Genomic DNA, 17,682 nt, shown 5'->3' on the forward strand with positions numbered 1-17,682 from the left:
AATGCAGGGGACACAGGTTTGAGCCCTGGTTCGGGAAGATCCCACATGCCACGGAGCAACTGCGCCCATGTGCCACAACTACTGAGCTGTGCTCTAGAGCCCGCGAGCCACAACTACTGAGCCCATGTGCCACAACCACTGAAGCCCGCACGCCAAGAGCCTGTGCTCTGCAACAAGAGAAGCCACCGCCATGAGAAGCCCACGCATCGCAACAAAGAGTAGCCCCCGCTCGCCACAACTAGAGAAAGCCCCCGCGCAGCAAAGAAGACCCAATGCAGCCAAAAATAAATTTTTTAAAAAAACATCAGTTTACCTAATAATTCTCCAAATTCTTCCAACATTTTCTATAACCCTTTCTTATTAGGTCTGAACTCTTTATTTTTACCTCAGTCCTCTGTGCTCCACTGCTTCAGTAGTATGTTCTCTCTCTAATAACTTCTCACTCTTAGGTTTTCCCCAAACTGCTACCCTTGTCTCACCCTCCTTCCCCAATACACATGTGGTGCTTGAAACTTCCTAATTTTACGTACATCTTTTTATGTAACTTCCTTCAAAATTCATCACAAGTTTAAGGAGAGATTCATTTGCCCATCTTCAATCTTCAATAATAAGGATATAAAGAATGGAATAGACATAAAGGAATTGCAAAGACAGACTCTATGGCTTGAAGAGGAAGGAACTGAAGATGATTTTGTAAGGGAGAAGGGGTGGAACTGGGCAGGTGATAGGACATATAGGGAAGAATAGTCTGAAAGGCTCCAGAGACAGGAGGGAATGGGATCAGTTCGACTTAAAAGATTTATCCTTAAAACGATATGTATCTAAAGGATATCCAATATAAATAGGAAAAAAGGATGAGAGCTAAAGCTACAGAGATTTTTGAGAGAAAAGGAAGACAAGTAGCTAAGTTAGATGGTCTTGTTCTCAACAAAAGAAACAAGGCAATCTGCAGAGAATAAAGCAATGGAATTAATTTAGAAAATCATGTTATAAACAGTCAAACAGAACAAGAAAGAAATGTGTGTACAGGCTAGCACACAGAATCACCAATACTGTTAGACAGAAAACAATTTACCAGTTTATATTCTACTGTAGAATCACTGTATTTACCTAAATATACTCTAAATTTTATTTTTAAGGAGCTCCTTGACAGCAGGTACCATATCACAGGCCCACCTATTTCTTCCCAAAACATATACTACATTATGAATGTGAAAAACAAGAAATGGTGATGATTTCTTTGCAAGATTTTTTTAAGGCCAGTGAATTGCTAGTATAAATTATTATATATGAGTAAACACATTCAGCTCACATACACACTGATTTTAAAAATTTATCCTGAAAGATGGCTGACACTCAAAACCACAGTGTCACTTGATGCCTCCTCTTTTTTCTCTCTCATTTTGACTAAAGAAAACTTAAAGCCAGCCCAAAGAAGGTACATGAGTATATTACACTCTTTCATACTTCTGTACCATCAGGCATAATGAATTTCCTCATCTGTAAAACAGGGGTCAATAGAAGATTCTTAGAACAGTGCCTAGCACATACTAGGTATTCAGTAAATGTTAACCAGCCATTATTTGTGAATGCTGTTTTCTCTGTTCCAAGTACCACCAAGTAATGTTAAGGCCCAAAGTGTTTAATTTAATAAAAACTGCTTGGATACTGATGTTGGTCCAAAACCTGAGTAGAAATGGTATAACTACTTAGCTGCTGTCTCACAATAACAATACCGTGGATAGAACCTGGATTCACACACTTAGTCAGCAACTTATAACCTAAAAGCTACAGCAAACTACATCAAAGCATTAGTCATTTTCTCTGCCCCACCCTGAAGAACAAAAACACTTTCTTCCTTAGATCTATTTTCAGCCCTAGATACTCCTGTCTGCTACCTCTTCTCCCATACTTCTCACCCATCTGCACCTCTGCAGCTTTTCCTTTAAGTTTGCCCACAGGTCTCTGCACCACTACCTCATGTACTAGTAGTTATTCCAGTGGCACCTGAAACACCTCCTTTTCCTTTTAAATACTTGTTTCTGTAGAGATGTCATGAAACTTCTAAAAGGCCAGGATTATAACTACAGCACACCCCCTTTTCTAGAAGTCTCACAGCCCCAATATGCCACTATTTTTGGATAACCCTCTAGCCAGTGCTAGACAAACACATGCTCATGGTCTCCCTACAGGCCTGCAAAATCAGATATATGGGAACATATGACTGCAATAGGCACAGATCAGCCTCTCTCCCACAGCAGATTGAAAGCTTAGTCAGTAACTTTGATTTTTCTTTCTAACTTATTTTCACCTTTCATTTACAACTCAGGCACTTAAAAAGATTTTTTAGTTAGGGATACCATGTAGGAACAAACTCTATGGAAGAGGAAACTTTGGTCCTAGCTCTGCCATGACTAGCTTGTGACCCTGGGCAAGTCACCTAATTTAATACCAGTCTCCTTACACATAAAATGTGAAGGAGTTTGGCTTAGATGTGCTTTATGGCTGCATTCTAATATTCGATGATTATAATTATTATAACGCTAAAGGCAGACTAAATCTCTAATTCTGACACACAGAGGCTTCAAATCAAATCATGGAGCCACATCTTCCTATTAACCCAACAATCCACAATACTAGCATAGTACAGTGATCAGCATGTTCTTCAATTATGCACTACTGATCAAGAAGGGACAAAGAGCAGAAAGAATTAGAGTGTAGCAACAGTAAGGAAGTTAAGAGTTGTCTGGCAGCCAAGCTCCTATATTCATGCTCAAGGATATTCTATATACAGTCTTAAACTAGCAGAACATTCAAGTTAGATTGCTATTCTTAAAAAAAATATGTGCTCACAGGAGCACAGTTCCTGCTATTTCCAAAAATAAGATTATCTATTGTTCCCACTGATTCCTTTCTATTGAGGTATAAGTAGCTAAGATAATAAAAACTCAGATTAAGGTAAAAAATGACATTTCATCCAAAATGCTTTTCAAGGTACCACACTTAACACAAAAACCAGTTTCCAGCTTCCTAATTCAGTAAAAGAAATGGTTAGCAAAATTACAGATGGGAAAAATGTCACAGAGCAAACAAAAATTGTTATTCAGCCTTTAAAACACACACACACACACACACACACACACACACACATTCTGCATTGCCTGGTATTGCTAGACAATGAGACTTCAAATACAAATACATTTAGGAATTTATGGTCTCATGGGAGAAGTTAGATATATTTTTCTTGTGAAATTAGCAAGTTTCCTTAACCTAAAATAACAGAATAATTTTTTCACCCAGCCCACTGTCCCTCTAAGCATGCCAAGCCTCTGCATTTAAACATTTTTGAAAACGCTATTCAACTCAAACTTCAATCTTTGCTGAAGCCTCCCCATTCCCTCTGAACACAATTAATACTCCCGCTCTGTTGGCTGGCACAGATTATTCCCTTTCAGCATCAGTCCCAGAGGTTAATTTCCAAAATCAAGTCCCAAACTGTCCTTCCCAGTCACCTTACCTCATTTTATCTCTAGCCAGCTCTGGCTACTCAAAAATAAACTTTTTTTTTTGTCTCTCTTTCCAGCTCCTAATCTCATAAACTGCTAATGGGTTTTCTTGATTTTGATTAAAATGGTAACGAAACTCTTTTTGGTACAACCTGAAAACCCTTCCACATCTATGTAATTCTCCCTCAAGGTGACTCTGACCAGATTCAACCTGATCCTACAGGTTAATGTCAAACACCACAACACTAATACTTGGTCAAATTATTTTAATTATTTGGGTTGGTGCCTGTTTAGTATTCCACTAGTCCTAAGCTCAAAAGCACACTCCTCGAAAGCACAAAATAGTGCCTTCTTTTTGTGCCTCTACCCCCAATCTAGAGCACAGTCTAGGACAGAGTAGACACATTAATAACTGTGGGATGAATGGCTTGAGTTTCTATGAGATCCAGTGGTTGCCTAATTACATTTCGCAAATGCCAGTTGCAGTAGATGGAATTTTCGATATAGGCAGTTAACAGAAACAGAAGATTTCCATTACTCTGCTATCTTTAGTCAGCCCCACACCCATTCCTGGTTATGCCTTCAACTCTCATCTCACAACTATACTTGACAATAAATTTGGACTCATTCGCAAGCCTCCTGTTCTCCCTATTCCCCTCTAAACCTTACTCTCAAAACCCAGTCCCAGCTCCCTTGTGCCCACCATCCGTTTCAGTGAAATTAACTGCTATGAACCTGTCCTGCCCACTCTGTATCCTAATACCTGAAGGAGTGCAAGAAACATTGTGAGTGCTCATTAAATATTTGTTCAGTGGATGAATGAATATCTTAATAAAAGATAGCAATGAGTTGTGACTGGGACAAAGATAATGGGTCTCTTCTCTGAAAAAGATTTTTCTAGGAAGCAATCACATACCAATCACCAAAGAGGCTATGTGTTCCTCCCCAATATCAATTACTTTTTCATTAAGTATTTCCAGAGGGTGAATATGCAATAAGGGAGGGGGAGAAATTTTTTTAACTCCCTAACAACCAAAATATGTCTGGCTTACACAGTAGTGCGTCATTTATTCAGTTTCACATCTTTCATGGACATGATCCTATCATTTTACAAGCCTTATAAACCATAAAGTAGAAAGCTAATAGCCATTTTTACTTTCATAAATCACCTAAGGAAAATGTTGGTTTGATTAAACAGGAAAAAAAAAAGAGGCAGCTCACTCAGCCAAGTAGCTCTCCTCAAAATCTTTTCACTTGAGAATATGAACAAGGTAACTCGAGTGTTGCTAAGGATCATGTGTTCTCTTTGAGCAACTGGCCAATTTAGAGGGAGAAGAGGGGTTTCTTCCTCACTTTTGTGGAATATAGAAAGAATGCTTAAGGGATCAATCACTTGTGAGCAAGAAGCGGGATCATCCTCTGGCTCCCGCAATGTTCTAATTTTGGCTTCTGGTAACTTTCCCTTTACTTCTTTGAAAGCAGAGCAACAAAATGTCACTATGGTACTAATGCTAAATTATGGGATGTACCTATGACCTGACTGAAAACTATTTTTGAATAGGTACATTTCTTACTAGCTCTGCCTCAAAATTTTGTGAGACAAAAATGTAAAATATACATTTAACCCACACAAATAATTCATATGTAGTGGAGGTGTCCTACAAAGTTAACTGCAATGTTAAATCCATTCATCAAATTTTCACATTTAAAAATATTAAAATCATATCCCTATCTAGGTCTCAAACATTGACGGCAGCATACAGCACTTTTCTACATGCCTATTTAATTGAATGTACATTAATACCAACTTTAAAAATTCACCAATAACAAAATATTATAAATTCAGTTGCCTACAATTTCAACTCAGTTTCAATTCAAATTCAGTTCCACATTCCCAAGGATGCCTACAATTTCAATTTCCTTTACCATATAAATGCTCACCAATGTTGTAAGTCAAAACCCAAATGGAACTTGGAATGGCAAATGGTAGTGGAATGGCAAAAAAGGCAGGTAATAAGAGGGAGGAGAACGCAAAGTCTCTAGATGGCTTCCCCACATTATATCTATATTTATCTTTATCTATCTATAATAAAATGTGGCTTTTTAAAAATACAGCTACTAAAAATTCAAATCAATACTCTCCAAATCCACTGCAAACCTTTCCAGCCTTACCTCCTACACTCCTCCCGTGCCAACCCTTTATTCCAGGGCAAATCTATTTGCTCACTCATATTTCTGAGTCTTTGTACATACTATTCCCTCTGTCTGGATGTGCTTCTCTCCAGTCTCTGCCTTAAGAGTTCCTATTTATCCCTCGAGGTCCATCTCAAATGTCACCTCCTCTGGGAGGACTTCCCTGATATGTCTCTTCCTTCTCTTCCTCTTTCCAAAACTAGCTACTCTTTCTGTAACCACATTCCATTACCATTGTTTACTTGTATATCTCCAAAATTGAACTGCTTAAAAGTTTTGTCTACTTCTCATTTATACCTCCAGGCTAGGAAAGTACCTGTGTACATATAAGACAACCAGAGATACCTAATCATAAATAAGTCAATAAATGAGCCTCCTTCTGAACACTGAAAACCAAAAAGCTTAATAAAAAGTGGCTTTGACTAAATGCAATGCAGTGTCCTGGATTAGATCCCGGAGCAGAAAAAGAACATTAATGGAAAAACTGCTGAAATTCAAATAAAGTGTGAAATTTAGTTAACATTAATGCACCAATATTAATCTCTTAGTACTGACAAATACACCACAGCTATGTAACACATTAACACTAAGGGAAATCAGGTGAACAGTATACAGGAACTCCGTGCATTATTTTTGTGGCTTTCCTACAAATCTAAAATTATTCCAAAACAAAAAGCTTACTAAAAAACTTTTAAGTAGTCTAGAAAAAGTAGAAAGAACTACAAATACCAATGAGAACATGAATGTGGATTTTAATTGCAACCATAATAACAAAAATAAAAGAATAAGAAATATACTTCTCTTCTTAGAAGTAGAGAAAGGAAGGAAATTACTTTTAATAATCTGAAATGAACCAAAATATGTCAGGATTTATTAATATTGCAAAATGGTGAAAAGATTTACATCATTAAACTGAAGTAGTTCAATTTTTATTTTCAGAAATAAATAACTCAATATTGAAATAACCTACATAGAAAAGTTAAGACTGTGCTATCATATCCCATACATCAGAACTACATTATCTACATAAATCATTATAGTATTTATATCATTACTTCAAACAGAGCCCTGTTTTGAAGTTAATGATTCCCATGTTCTAACTGCAGGAGATAGAGGGGGAAATGTTCTATTAAAGGTATCTCATTCTAAAACAATCCTTCTATAATTTATAGTAATTTGTAAAATATAACTTCCAAGGTCCTGGGCAAAATTCATTTCCACATTAGCTCAAGAGCAGTGACTAAAGAGGAGTTTTGCTGTTTCTCAACTGATTTTAAAATATTTTAAACTTAATGATTCTAAAATCATACTGGTAAGTTCCAAGATCATATCATAATACACAACACTATCCATTAAATAAAAACATAAAAACTAGGGATATCAATACATGGCTAAAACAGAAATCCAAATACAATGTAACCTTTTTGTTAGTTCTTAGAATTCAATGGAATACTATTTTAGTTTTCAAATCCAACTTGAAAGAATAAAGGAAATTTTGAGTATCTGACCCAGTGTAAATAGGTTGCACAATCAACCACTACAGGAAGATTAATTACAATATGACAAGAATCCAGCTACCTTGCCAATTTTAAAGAGGTCTGATTTAAATGGTCCCTAAATCACCAGTGTAATAAGTGTTAATAGCAGGCCACATGAATAAAAGCAGGAGATACAAGAATAATTTAAATATACAAATAGTGCATATTTTAATCCTGGTGAGAGATGCCTGACATGCCAGCTGTAGATTTACATGAGCAGCTAGAAAAAATTTAGAATACTATCTACTTTTAAGTTAAGCGACGAAAACTTTTTGAGATGTAAAATACTAACATTATCCAAAAAACTAAGACTTTTGTATGAATGTTAAAACATTTACCCATTCGAAAATTAGACTGATGACTATAGCAGCAAAATAGTAATGGAACAATGTATACAATAACATCTCAGCTAATCCTTAACAGTCTTAAATTTTAAGTATCTTCCAAGTCTAACTTAGAAATCAAAGGAAATTCATGTCTAAAGACTATATCCGGGAATTCCCTGGCGGTCCAGTGGTTAGGACTCCGTGCTTTCACTGCCGAGGGCCTGGGTTCAATCCCTGGTTGGGGAACTAAGATCCTGCAAGCCATGCGGCGCAGCCAAAAAGAAAAAAGAAGAAGAAAAAAAAAAAAGACTATACCCTCCTGAAAATTGTTTCTAAGGTCACCTAGGCCATTATTCAGGTACAAGGCAAACAAATTTGGTCTTTTTGGTATCTTTTGTTTGCCTGGTTCTTACCAGATATGTTCATTTCTGTTACCACCTAATAGCAAAACATCGAAAATAGTATATTTCATTTACATACAGCATTGCACCAAAACTAGAACAATTAAACAGTGATCCTAACACAATGTTATTCAGTTCAAGCAGCCTGAATTACAGAAACGATATACATGATTACCAAGGAGGTAAAAGGATAGCCTGGATAGATAAAGGCCTAAAGATAACTCTAACTTGCTCAGCACTGATAAAGAATTGTACCAAAATGAAGATCATTAAAATTAGTGGAGAAATCAAATACTAGAAGAACTTCTTTATATTCTCTTGAACATTTACATAAGGGTACTTTGTGAATTTATGTCTTTCAGGTTTTTAACTTCAGTTTTTAACTATCTTCCTAAACAGGTTTATTAAGTTAAACTACTTTCAATCAAACTCAAGAACAAGAGAAATAACACAAAAATAACCCGCTTTATAACTTGCTAAAATATTCCATCTAGTTGATAATATTAACTTCACAGACAAGGGACCCCTGAGGTCAGACCTCATTGTACAGAAAAAGGAAAATGAAGCTCAGAAATTAGGACTGCTCTCCCAGTTTTCAGTCTCTGCTCTTTGCCCTACATTACATGGTATCTCCTATTTCTGAATTGAGTTACTAGTTCAAATAGATGGATTTTATTAGTGCTAGTCTACTGTATTCTGTTGACTACAAAACAAATTTTAAAACAAATTTCAGTAATCTGAACAAATTTAGTGTCCACTGCTCTAGACAATTCTTATGAGACCCACGTTTAAATTTTTTGGTCTTTACTGCTAATATTCTAGCTCTTGAATACTTAAAACATCTCTTCCTCCCCATTTCCCCCGACAAGCCCCACCCCGCAATAAAACAAAACTAAACTAAACAGGAGAAGACACAGCATGGATAACTAAAAGCTATGAGCAATCTCTTAGCCAAATGTTTTTACCTACTCCCTAACAAAAACCTCTAAGCAACGTTATTAACAAGGAGCAAAATGGTCCATTTTACCTCTTCCCTTAGCTCTGGACAATTTTCTGGTGCTCATAAAAATAATAGGGGGGAAAATTAACCGGAAAAAAGCAGGGACAATGAAACATAGACCCTGAACTGATTATATGCATTTAAGAAAATTAATTCCTGAATTAAAATAAAGGTAATTAAAATCAGGTGACATTAACTATTCTGAGTTGGATGCATTGATAATGGGAGTTTAAAATCCTGCACCTACCTCAAGTTGAATTTAATTACATCTCCCAACCATACAAAATGACAACTTAATATTGAGAATTAGCAGGCATGCTCTTGTGAATTAAAGAAAAACTAAAGCAATGATATGTTTAGTTCTTCAATATTTCCATCTCATTCCATTATTTTCAACTTATATTCAGTGAGTGTCTACTAGGTGGTAGGCACTGTCATCTATTAAACACTAACTTTCTAGCCATGCCTTTTTAATTGAGAACTTGACCCACCTAGTCCCTGAAAGGGTCAGCCTTATGAAACTCACGATACCCCACAGCCCTGCCATATTCCCACCACAGATGACTAGACTGCGGTAGGCACCTGACAAGGATGGGCCAATCTGATATTCTTTCCCAGGAACCTGGAATGCGAATCCTGGGAACCTGAGTCAGATGACATGAAGTGCCTGAACTACCAGGTTAGGCAGTGTGAGAGCCAGAGGTATGAGAGTAAGTCAAAGTTGAAGACTGGGGGAAGGGGAGTAGGGGCAAAGAAGTCCTGTGAGCAGAGAAAGCTGTTCTGAAGAGGTGACTTACCAACAAAGCAGAGCAAGTGACCAGTCTACTCTAGGAGAAATGGGGGGAGGGGACATGTATTACATTCCATGTGCATGCAACCTGGTTGTATTGCATTTCTTATCTATCCTTGTCTGATGCCTATGAAGGTGCCTACTGTGTCCTTTCAACAAAGCCTTCCTTGACTGGAAGAAGTATGAATTTCTATTCGTTTCAGGCAAAACACCTTAGCATTATCTTAGGTGCTGCAGCAGATATAAAGATAAGAAATACCTAGTTCTGGGCTTCCCTGGTGGCGCAGTGGTTGAGAGTCCGCCTGCCGATGCAGGGGACACGGGTTCGTGCTCGGTAAGGGAAGACACCACATGCCGCGGAGCGGCTGGGCCCGTGAGCCATGGCCGCTGAGCCTGCACGTCCGGAGCCTGTGCTCCGCAACGGGAGAGGCCACAACAGTGAGAGGCCCGCGTACCGCAAAAAAAAAAAAAAGAAATACCTAGTTCTCTTGGTCCTCAAGGACCATATATAGTGAGGAGCTGCTAAGTATACAAATAACCATAATATATGGTAAACAGTAAGCATAAACAGTACTATGAGGTTTAAAAAGAGGGAAAGATCATATCCAATTCAGAACATCAAAAAGGTTTCATGGAGGAAAGGGAACTAAAATAGAAATAATAGATGGACCTTGGGATATTTTTTAAATGTATTTACTAAGAAAAATAAAATGTCAGAATCCTAAGTCAGTCAACAACAAAAAAATTAATTTTACAGGCCCATGAAATACAAAAATCTGGTAACAACTGAGTCATAGCACTTGGCAACTGACTGGTTATATGGATGAGAGCAAGCCAGGAGTTAAAAAAACGAGTTCAGTTTTCAGTGATTTTGAGAATGACAATGCCGGAACAGAAAAGTTCACAACAGGTGGATTTGGGGGAGAGAAGTGAGGAGGGGAGGCAAGTTCTGTACTGGATATATTGACTTGAGGCAAGCGTCACTGGGGGAACTGGAGAAAGAGGAGCCATCTCAAGTACAGAAAACAGTTTTCTCAAAAATTCCAAAGAAAAAACTTTTAGAGAAAAGACGTAAAAGACTTTTCACAACGTCTAGGTTTTTTCTTTTTCATTCTGAATGTTCCATTTTTGCCCAGCTACTGATTTTCCTGGTCCAAAGATGAAGGACTTTAAGGAGGTTAGGCAGTACCATGGAAGAAGAACTTGATGAAAAATATGGCTCTTCTCTCCAGAAAAACACATGTAACCACAAATTTTGCTAAAAATTTTAGAAAGTTCATGGATCTTCTGAAGCCCTAAGGGGTACACACACCCCAGGTTGTTTTTTTTTAAAGGCATGATGTGGGAGAAACTGTGAAAGAAGAGACAGCGTTCAGAAAAAAAGAGGAAATATCTGTAGAGACTCATCCACTCCCTTTTCATTTCCAAGCAACTAGAGGATGAAGCAGCTCAGCACCACGGGGGAGGGATAAAGAGCACAGTGCTTGAGGTTCTACCTAACTTCTCTAAAAGAACAAACTACTTTTATCAGAGACCACTGCTCCAAAACTAAAAGACTTTTTGTAATAGTGCAAATACATTCAATAGGCTAAAATTTTTAAAGAAATACAGTTGCAGCCCTGATTAAAAAGTTACGTGTCCTGTCAAATCTACTAAGTACTAAGCACCCAACTCTATGGTCATCCCTGTACTTACTACATAATTAGCATACTCAGGCAAGATTACAATACTATAATTCCTGAAAAGGATATCACACTTTCAGACTGCAGAAGTGATGAATGCAAATAAAAGACACAAAGAATAATAAGTGCTTATAAGAAACAAACCTATTTTTGCACTGTGAATTTCTGTTTTTTATGCCAGTTTCTTTTGCCCAGGCACGAGATGCATCCCCACAAGAAATCTAATAACTGTCCAGGAATCTCAAGCCAAATAAATAGCAAACATTATAAAGAAAGGATATCATCTTATGACAATATAATAGCATATTTATCAAAGGAAGTCTGATTTTCAATAACAAGCATATTCAGCCAGTAACATGCAGATATTTAAATGTAAATAATCAAATATAAAATATAGGCTTTAAGTGAATTAGATGATTCCAATTCTCTGCTTGCAACTTAATTTTTTTTTTTTTTTTTTTGCGGTATGCAGGCCTCTCACTAATGTGGCCTCTCCTGCTTCGGAGCACAGGCTCTGGACGCGCAGGCTCAGCAGCCATGGTTCATGGGCCCAGCTGCTCCACAGCACGTGGGATCCTCCCAGACCGGGGCACGAACCCGTGTCCCCTGCATCGGCAGGCGGACTCTCAACCACTGCGCCACCAGGGAAGCCCGCAACTTAATTTTTGCCATACCACTACCAGCAAAACCCTAAAGAACAAAGCATTAACTTCATTTTGTATAACAATGTTTTCTCAAGATCTGCTAAGGGGAACTATCAAGAAATGGATAGACAGAGATAGCATAGGAGTAGATCATTCAATAACTTACAAAACTAAATGATAATGTTTAATTTCTTTTACCACAAAACAGTTATATTAAAATTCCTTGAAGATCTTTGAAAAGGGTACATTAATATTTGAAAAATAATCAAATATCTGTCTGAAACACCCTTGAAAAAAGTAGCTAAAATGATGTTTTCCAAACATCATTGTAATGATAGAAGTCACCACTTAGTGAATATTTATCTGCTAAGTATTTTACATACATTATCTCATTTGATCTTCTGAAATAAGCATCCATCCCCACTTTATATATGTGAAAATTAAGACTCATATGTTTAAGTTACATGCTCTGGGTGTCACAGCTAGTAAATGGAGGTGGGAATTGAATTCAGTTTTATGAGACTCCAAAAGCAGTACTCTTATGCATTATCCCAGTGATTCCCAACTTTGGTCACATAATGTCGCATGCTGAAAATGGTAATACTTGCAAAGCTTACTGAGGTAAGCTGGAGGGACTTGGTGAAAATAATACATATTTTCTTTATATTATAAAATTATGACATGAAAAATAAAATACAAAATATTACAGATGATATTAAATACTAATTGGTATAAAACTTCCAAATCAAATATTTTCAATTGCCAAATTCAGACTTTACTGATGGAATCATATCAAAAATGTTCAAATATCATTCCAACTGCTGTAAAATTTTGAAAAGTTAATCATAAAATGATTTAAAAATCATAAAAATGATTTAAAATTTCAAAACCATAAAACATTTGCAAACAGCACACTGTATGCCTTCCTATGCACTACACTCTGGTTAGGAAGCCCTGCATGACATAATTTTGTTTTTCTGTAGAATATTATGATTAAACACTAATTTGGTATATCAAGAGCTTCTCAATAACACATCTAAAAGAAATTTAAACCAAAGGTAACCAAAGAATTATAATACTGCATTCTCCCTTAACTAATCTGAATTTCTAAAGTACCTTTAATCTGTAACATTCATTTTGATATAATAATAACAATGGTGGCTAATATCCATTACACTAATATTTTGTGCCAGACTGTGTTCTACTTCACATTATTATCATATTTAATCCTCAGAGCAATCCTATGAAGTACCTCTGTTTTCTCCATTTTAAAGATGAGGAAACTGAGGCAGAGAGAAATTGAGTAAACAACTTTCCAAGGTTATAGTTGGTAATTGGAAATTAGAATTTGAAACTGACTTCAGAGCCCATGTTGTTAATCACTATGCTAAATTACATCCCCGCAAGGAAGGAAATACAGCAATATTTAAAGAACACCTATTATGTGCCAGGAAACCCAAAAGTAAGTAAATAGATCTCAACTTAGACCAAGTTTGATAGTTTTACAGTGATGAAGTAAAAATGACTTGCATGTACATCAAAGGAGATATTCGACAGCAAAAAGAAAATTATTTGTATACAGTGATGGGTGTAGTTTGCTTACAGAAATAGCAAGGAAAATAACTTTAATTTCATAAGTGTGTTATGTTATGGTTCAAGCAAGAACATCTCTCTCTGCCACCTATTTGAATTTGTTGATTTAACTTGCTCAAGAATATAAAAAAATCTTACTTAAAACAATGAAATTGATGAAAAGTAAAAGCAAATGTTTTTACTTACTGCTTTTGAAGTTCCCTAAGTGATCATGTGTTTAATTTTGTTTTTAATTAAATGCACTATTTATAAAGTCCTGTATCACAATAGGCTAATGTCCTGAGGGGATCTCTAATGATGAATGTAAATCAAAATAACCACAGAAGATGAAAATACACCTTTACTTTCATAACTAATCGATCAATAGAGACAGTGCTAATGCCTTGAGTATTATGGTTTATATCAAACATCTGAAAGGCCCCAAGGAGCAATGTCCAACATTAGCTGGCACATGCTGGTTAACAGTATATATTTAAGAAGAGAGCCACCTACTATGTACCAGGGACCACGCTCATTCACAAATGATACTGTTATATGGAGAGTGGCAGTCTGGAATTTCAATTTTATTTCATATGTTCTGTAAGATCGGGTATTCAAACTGAAAGCTCAAGCTCCAATGCATAACTTTCCCTCTTTATCCAAAAAGCTGTTACCAGGGCTTCTGCAATCTACAAACCATCAAACATGTTAATATGAAAAGACTAGCATGGCCACCCAGAACACCCTGGAGTACAAAATAAACCCTGGGTTATGGTGGTGCATTGTGTCCTCTGGAGCTTTACACCATAAAAATTTGGCACTTCTCCTAAAGCAACTTCTTTTTCCCCAAAATCACTTGTTTTAAAAAGTAAAGTTCTATTGCTTACAGAAACCATTACTCTTATTTAGTCTTCCCTGACAGATCCCTAGAAAATACTAAAGGTGAAGAAATGCGGCTTGATCTTTTGGTAAGCTGATGCCAGGGTACTTCATGTGATTTACTGAGCCTCTAGAAACCAGTCTCTCAAAAATTCTAAAACTAACCATGCTGAGTAAAATGCATCTGACTGTACATAAAAGCTACTTAAAACAAATGTCAGGTAAAATAAAAGTAATTCCTGAAGCCAATATTTAAAAAAAAAAAAGAACAGCTCACCAGAAATCTGTCACTGTCACACCTTTTACAGTAAATATGTCCAATATTTATCTTATCCTAAGATAACTGCAGTCCCACTGCACATCATCCCTAGCAACTATTCAGCAACTCCCACTGTGTAATCTATTATCATCACATCTTATGCCACAAACCTCAAACCAGCAAGTCCTTAAATCTCCTCAGCTCACACAACCTCCCACTTTATAAAAACAAGGAAAGGAGTTATAAAACCTTAAGAGAATAAAAATAATAGAAGAAGGTGGATAAGTACACACAGCTTCTGCACCCAAACTCTTTTCCTTTATACCTGAGAACTTGTCATTTATCTCAACCACACACCTTCCTGCTCCCGGATAACCCAGAGTTCCTCCACCTTACAGATAGTTCAAAATGCCCACTCTCTAATAAATGACAAGGTCCTATGTGACCACTCTGTCCCTGCCCCCCTTTCTATTTATATTAATTATTCAAGCCTCCTAACTCTAACCTGTCATAAAATACCACCACGCTCCAAACTCACAAGCCATTATACAAGCCCAACACACTCTCCCGTCCTCGCTACCAACTCACTCCAACCCCTCCCTTGCAAAACCTTCCCTAACATCAGCTCTTCCTTTATGAGCTTTTCCCATATTCCTAATACAGTCTCAATGTCCTACTGGACCACACTTCCAAGCTCTCTTCGCTGAACCCAATTCCAGCATGGAGGCACACCCTCTCTCCAGCCTAATTCCTACCACCCCAAAACCCCACCCCCTCATCACGACCTCCGGCCTCAGCCACCAACCCCCCCACACCCCGCCCCACGTCCGTCACGCCCTCCAGATTCTTTGGGGTCCTCTCCTCCGGCCCGGCCTGACCCCCCCGCCCAGGACTCCCAAGTGCCTGGGCCCTCGGGAACACCCCGCCAGCCCCGCCCCCAGCCCCTCACCGAGTAGCAGCAGCTTCACTTCTTTGGCCGCTTTCTCCCCGTCCTCCCGCAAGTTGCGGTCGATCATCTTGCTTCGCTCCACCGCCGCCTTGTCTTCGGCGCTCAAAGTGCAGCCCATGGCGGCGGAGGGAGAAGGGACCAGGCCCGGGCTCACTCACACACCGGAGACCGCGGCTGGGCCGGCGGAGACAGCGTCTACTGTTGGGCGGCGGCCCTCTCCGTCAGCTCCCTGAGCGCCCAGAGAAACCGGATATCCGGCGTTTTACGACACTTCCGGCAACGCCCGCGGCCGTTACTTCTCGGCCCTGTCTGGCTAGGGTAAAGGAGGAACGACCAGGAACGGGAGAACGAAGAGAGGAACGAGCAGGTCAAGCGGCCGTTCCGTGGTGTAGGGCTGCCCTGTCGAGCTCGCCGGGCGCCGCTCGACCTTAGTCCCCTTTCATCTTTTCGGCTGCCTTATTTGGATAAGTGTGGAAAAACCAGGGACTGGCTTCTCCGGCTCAAGACACCCTCCGGAGGTCACACAGGCGGCTTCAGATTGACGTGGGGGATGGGAATTCCCAAATAAAAGGCCGCAGCCCACACGGAAATCTCTGCTGGGAATTTCTCACTGGCCAGAAAACCCAGTTGGACTCTGGCTGTGGAGATCCGGGGCCTCTGCCCAAGTGTAGGACACTTTCTCGGCCGGAGTTGTCTCAGCCAGATCTATAGGATGAGAATTACAGAGTCTGGGCCCTGGCCACGCTCCACATCTGAAATTAGTAAGACCGACCATGCCTGGGACTTTATCTATCCCTTTCTGCTCTCAAAATGTACCCAGTGAACTAGAGAGTTGCCCAGCCACTACGTTGGTAAAGGGTCACTTGAAATCGCTAACGGATCTTACTTTACTTGAAAGGTAAGAGTGTAGTTTCTCCATAAAATTTCCATGCTGTCTTTCCCCAACATAAGCCAGTTTTAGCGCTCACATATCGTCCTGCGTTAAGGACTTAGGACTTCTACCAGGATTAGTCAACCAAAGTTCCACACCCTAAAACAAACCAGTGCATCCTGTGAATCTCCTATTAAAATTACCTGTTGTACCACATGAAAAGGGAAGTTCTGGTAAAATTTGCCTCTCAGCCATAGCATCACCTGAAAGTTGATAAATCACCTATAAAAGCCCCAGACTGATAGCCTCTTTACTCATAATCCTGGATAACTACGGTGAAAGTAGCCCTAAATTACCTTTACTTCCAAATAGCCCCACAAATACTCTCACCATATATTCTAGGGAGGGGAACTCTTGTAGCCCCCAAAACCCTTCCCTACGATTAAATATTATCTCCCCAATAGAACCTAAACCTTAGAATATATGATCCAAACAGAAAGGTCTATATGGTGATTGATGATCATTAGAGGAATTTCTTGAGAGCCACCTTAAACAGCCTCATCCACCATAATTTATTATTGCCAGTTCTTTAAAGTTCGAAGTCTCCTACTCTTTTCCAAGTGACCGTTAGAATAAAAGGGACTGCTTTCCCATAATCAATACTTATGGGGAAAAAGGGCAAGAGGAAAGGGAAGAAAAACCAATATTTATTGAGTACCTATTTGCCAGCTATGGCTAGGTGCTTCCATGTGTCATCTCTTTTATTCCTCACAACAACCCTGTGAGGTAGGTTAATATTATCCCCATTTTTACAGATGAGGAGATAGGCTCAGAGAAATTAAGCATCTTTCCCAAGTTCACACAGTGAGTAAGTAGATCTGACTCCAAATTCACTCCTTTCCTACCATGCTACTATAAGATGTTACCTGGGCGACCTGACAACAGAAGGTTTTCATCTAGGATTGAAAGTTACCCCAACACCACCAGGGTGCAGGAAAAAAATAACTTGAGAGCACGGTTTTCTCAACCTGTTGATTTCTTCAGTGGATTTAGAGGTCAAATTTTGTCCAGG

At 38.5% G+C, this 17,682-nt stretch overlaps 1 protein-coding gene across 1 annotated transcript in view; it reads right to left on the minus strand.

Annotated features, from left to right (window-relative positions):
- The window catches only part of GNAI3 (G protein subunit alpha i3), a 37,952-nt gene extending 21,957 nt beyond the window's left edge, over positions 1 to 15,995 (minus strand). The window contains exon 1 of the mRNA XM_029229407.1: positions 15,740 to 15,995. Within this exon, the coding sequence (XP_029085240.1) occupies positions 15,740 to 15,857 (118 nt within the window). The 5' untranslated portion in view covers positions 15,858 to 15,995. The remainder of the gene's footprint in view (positions 1 to 15,739) is intronic.
- Between the last annotated feature and the right edge of the window lie 1,687 nt (positions 15,996 to 17,682).

The sequence above is a fragment of the Monodon monoceros genome, unplaced genomic scaffold (genome assembly GCF_005190385.1).
Source record: "Monodon monoceros isolate NGI ecotype Baffin Bay Population unplaced genomic scaffold, NGI_Narwhal_1 Super_Scaffold_18, whole genome shotgun sequence".
NCBI classification, from domain to species: domain Eukaryota; kingdom Metazoa; phylum Chordata; class Mammalia; order Artiodactyla; family Monodontidae; genus Monodon; species Monodon monoceros.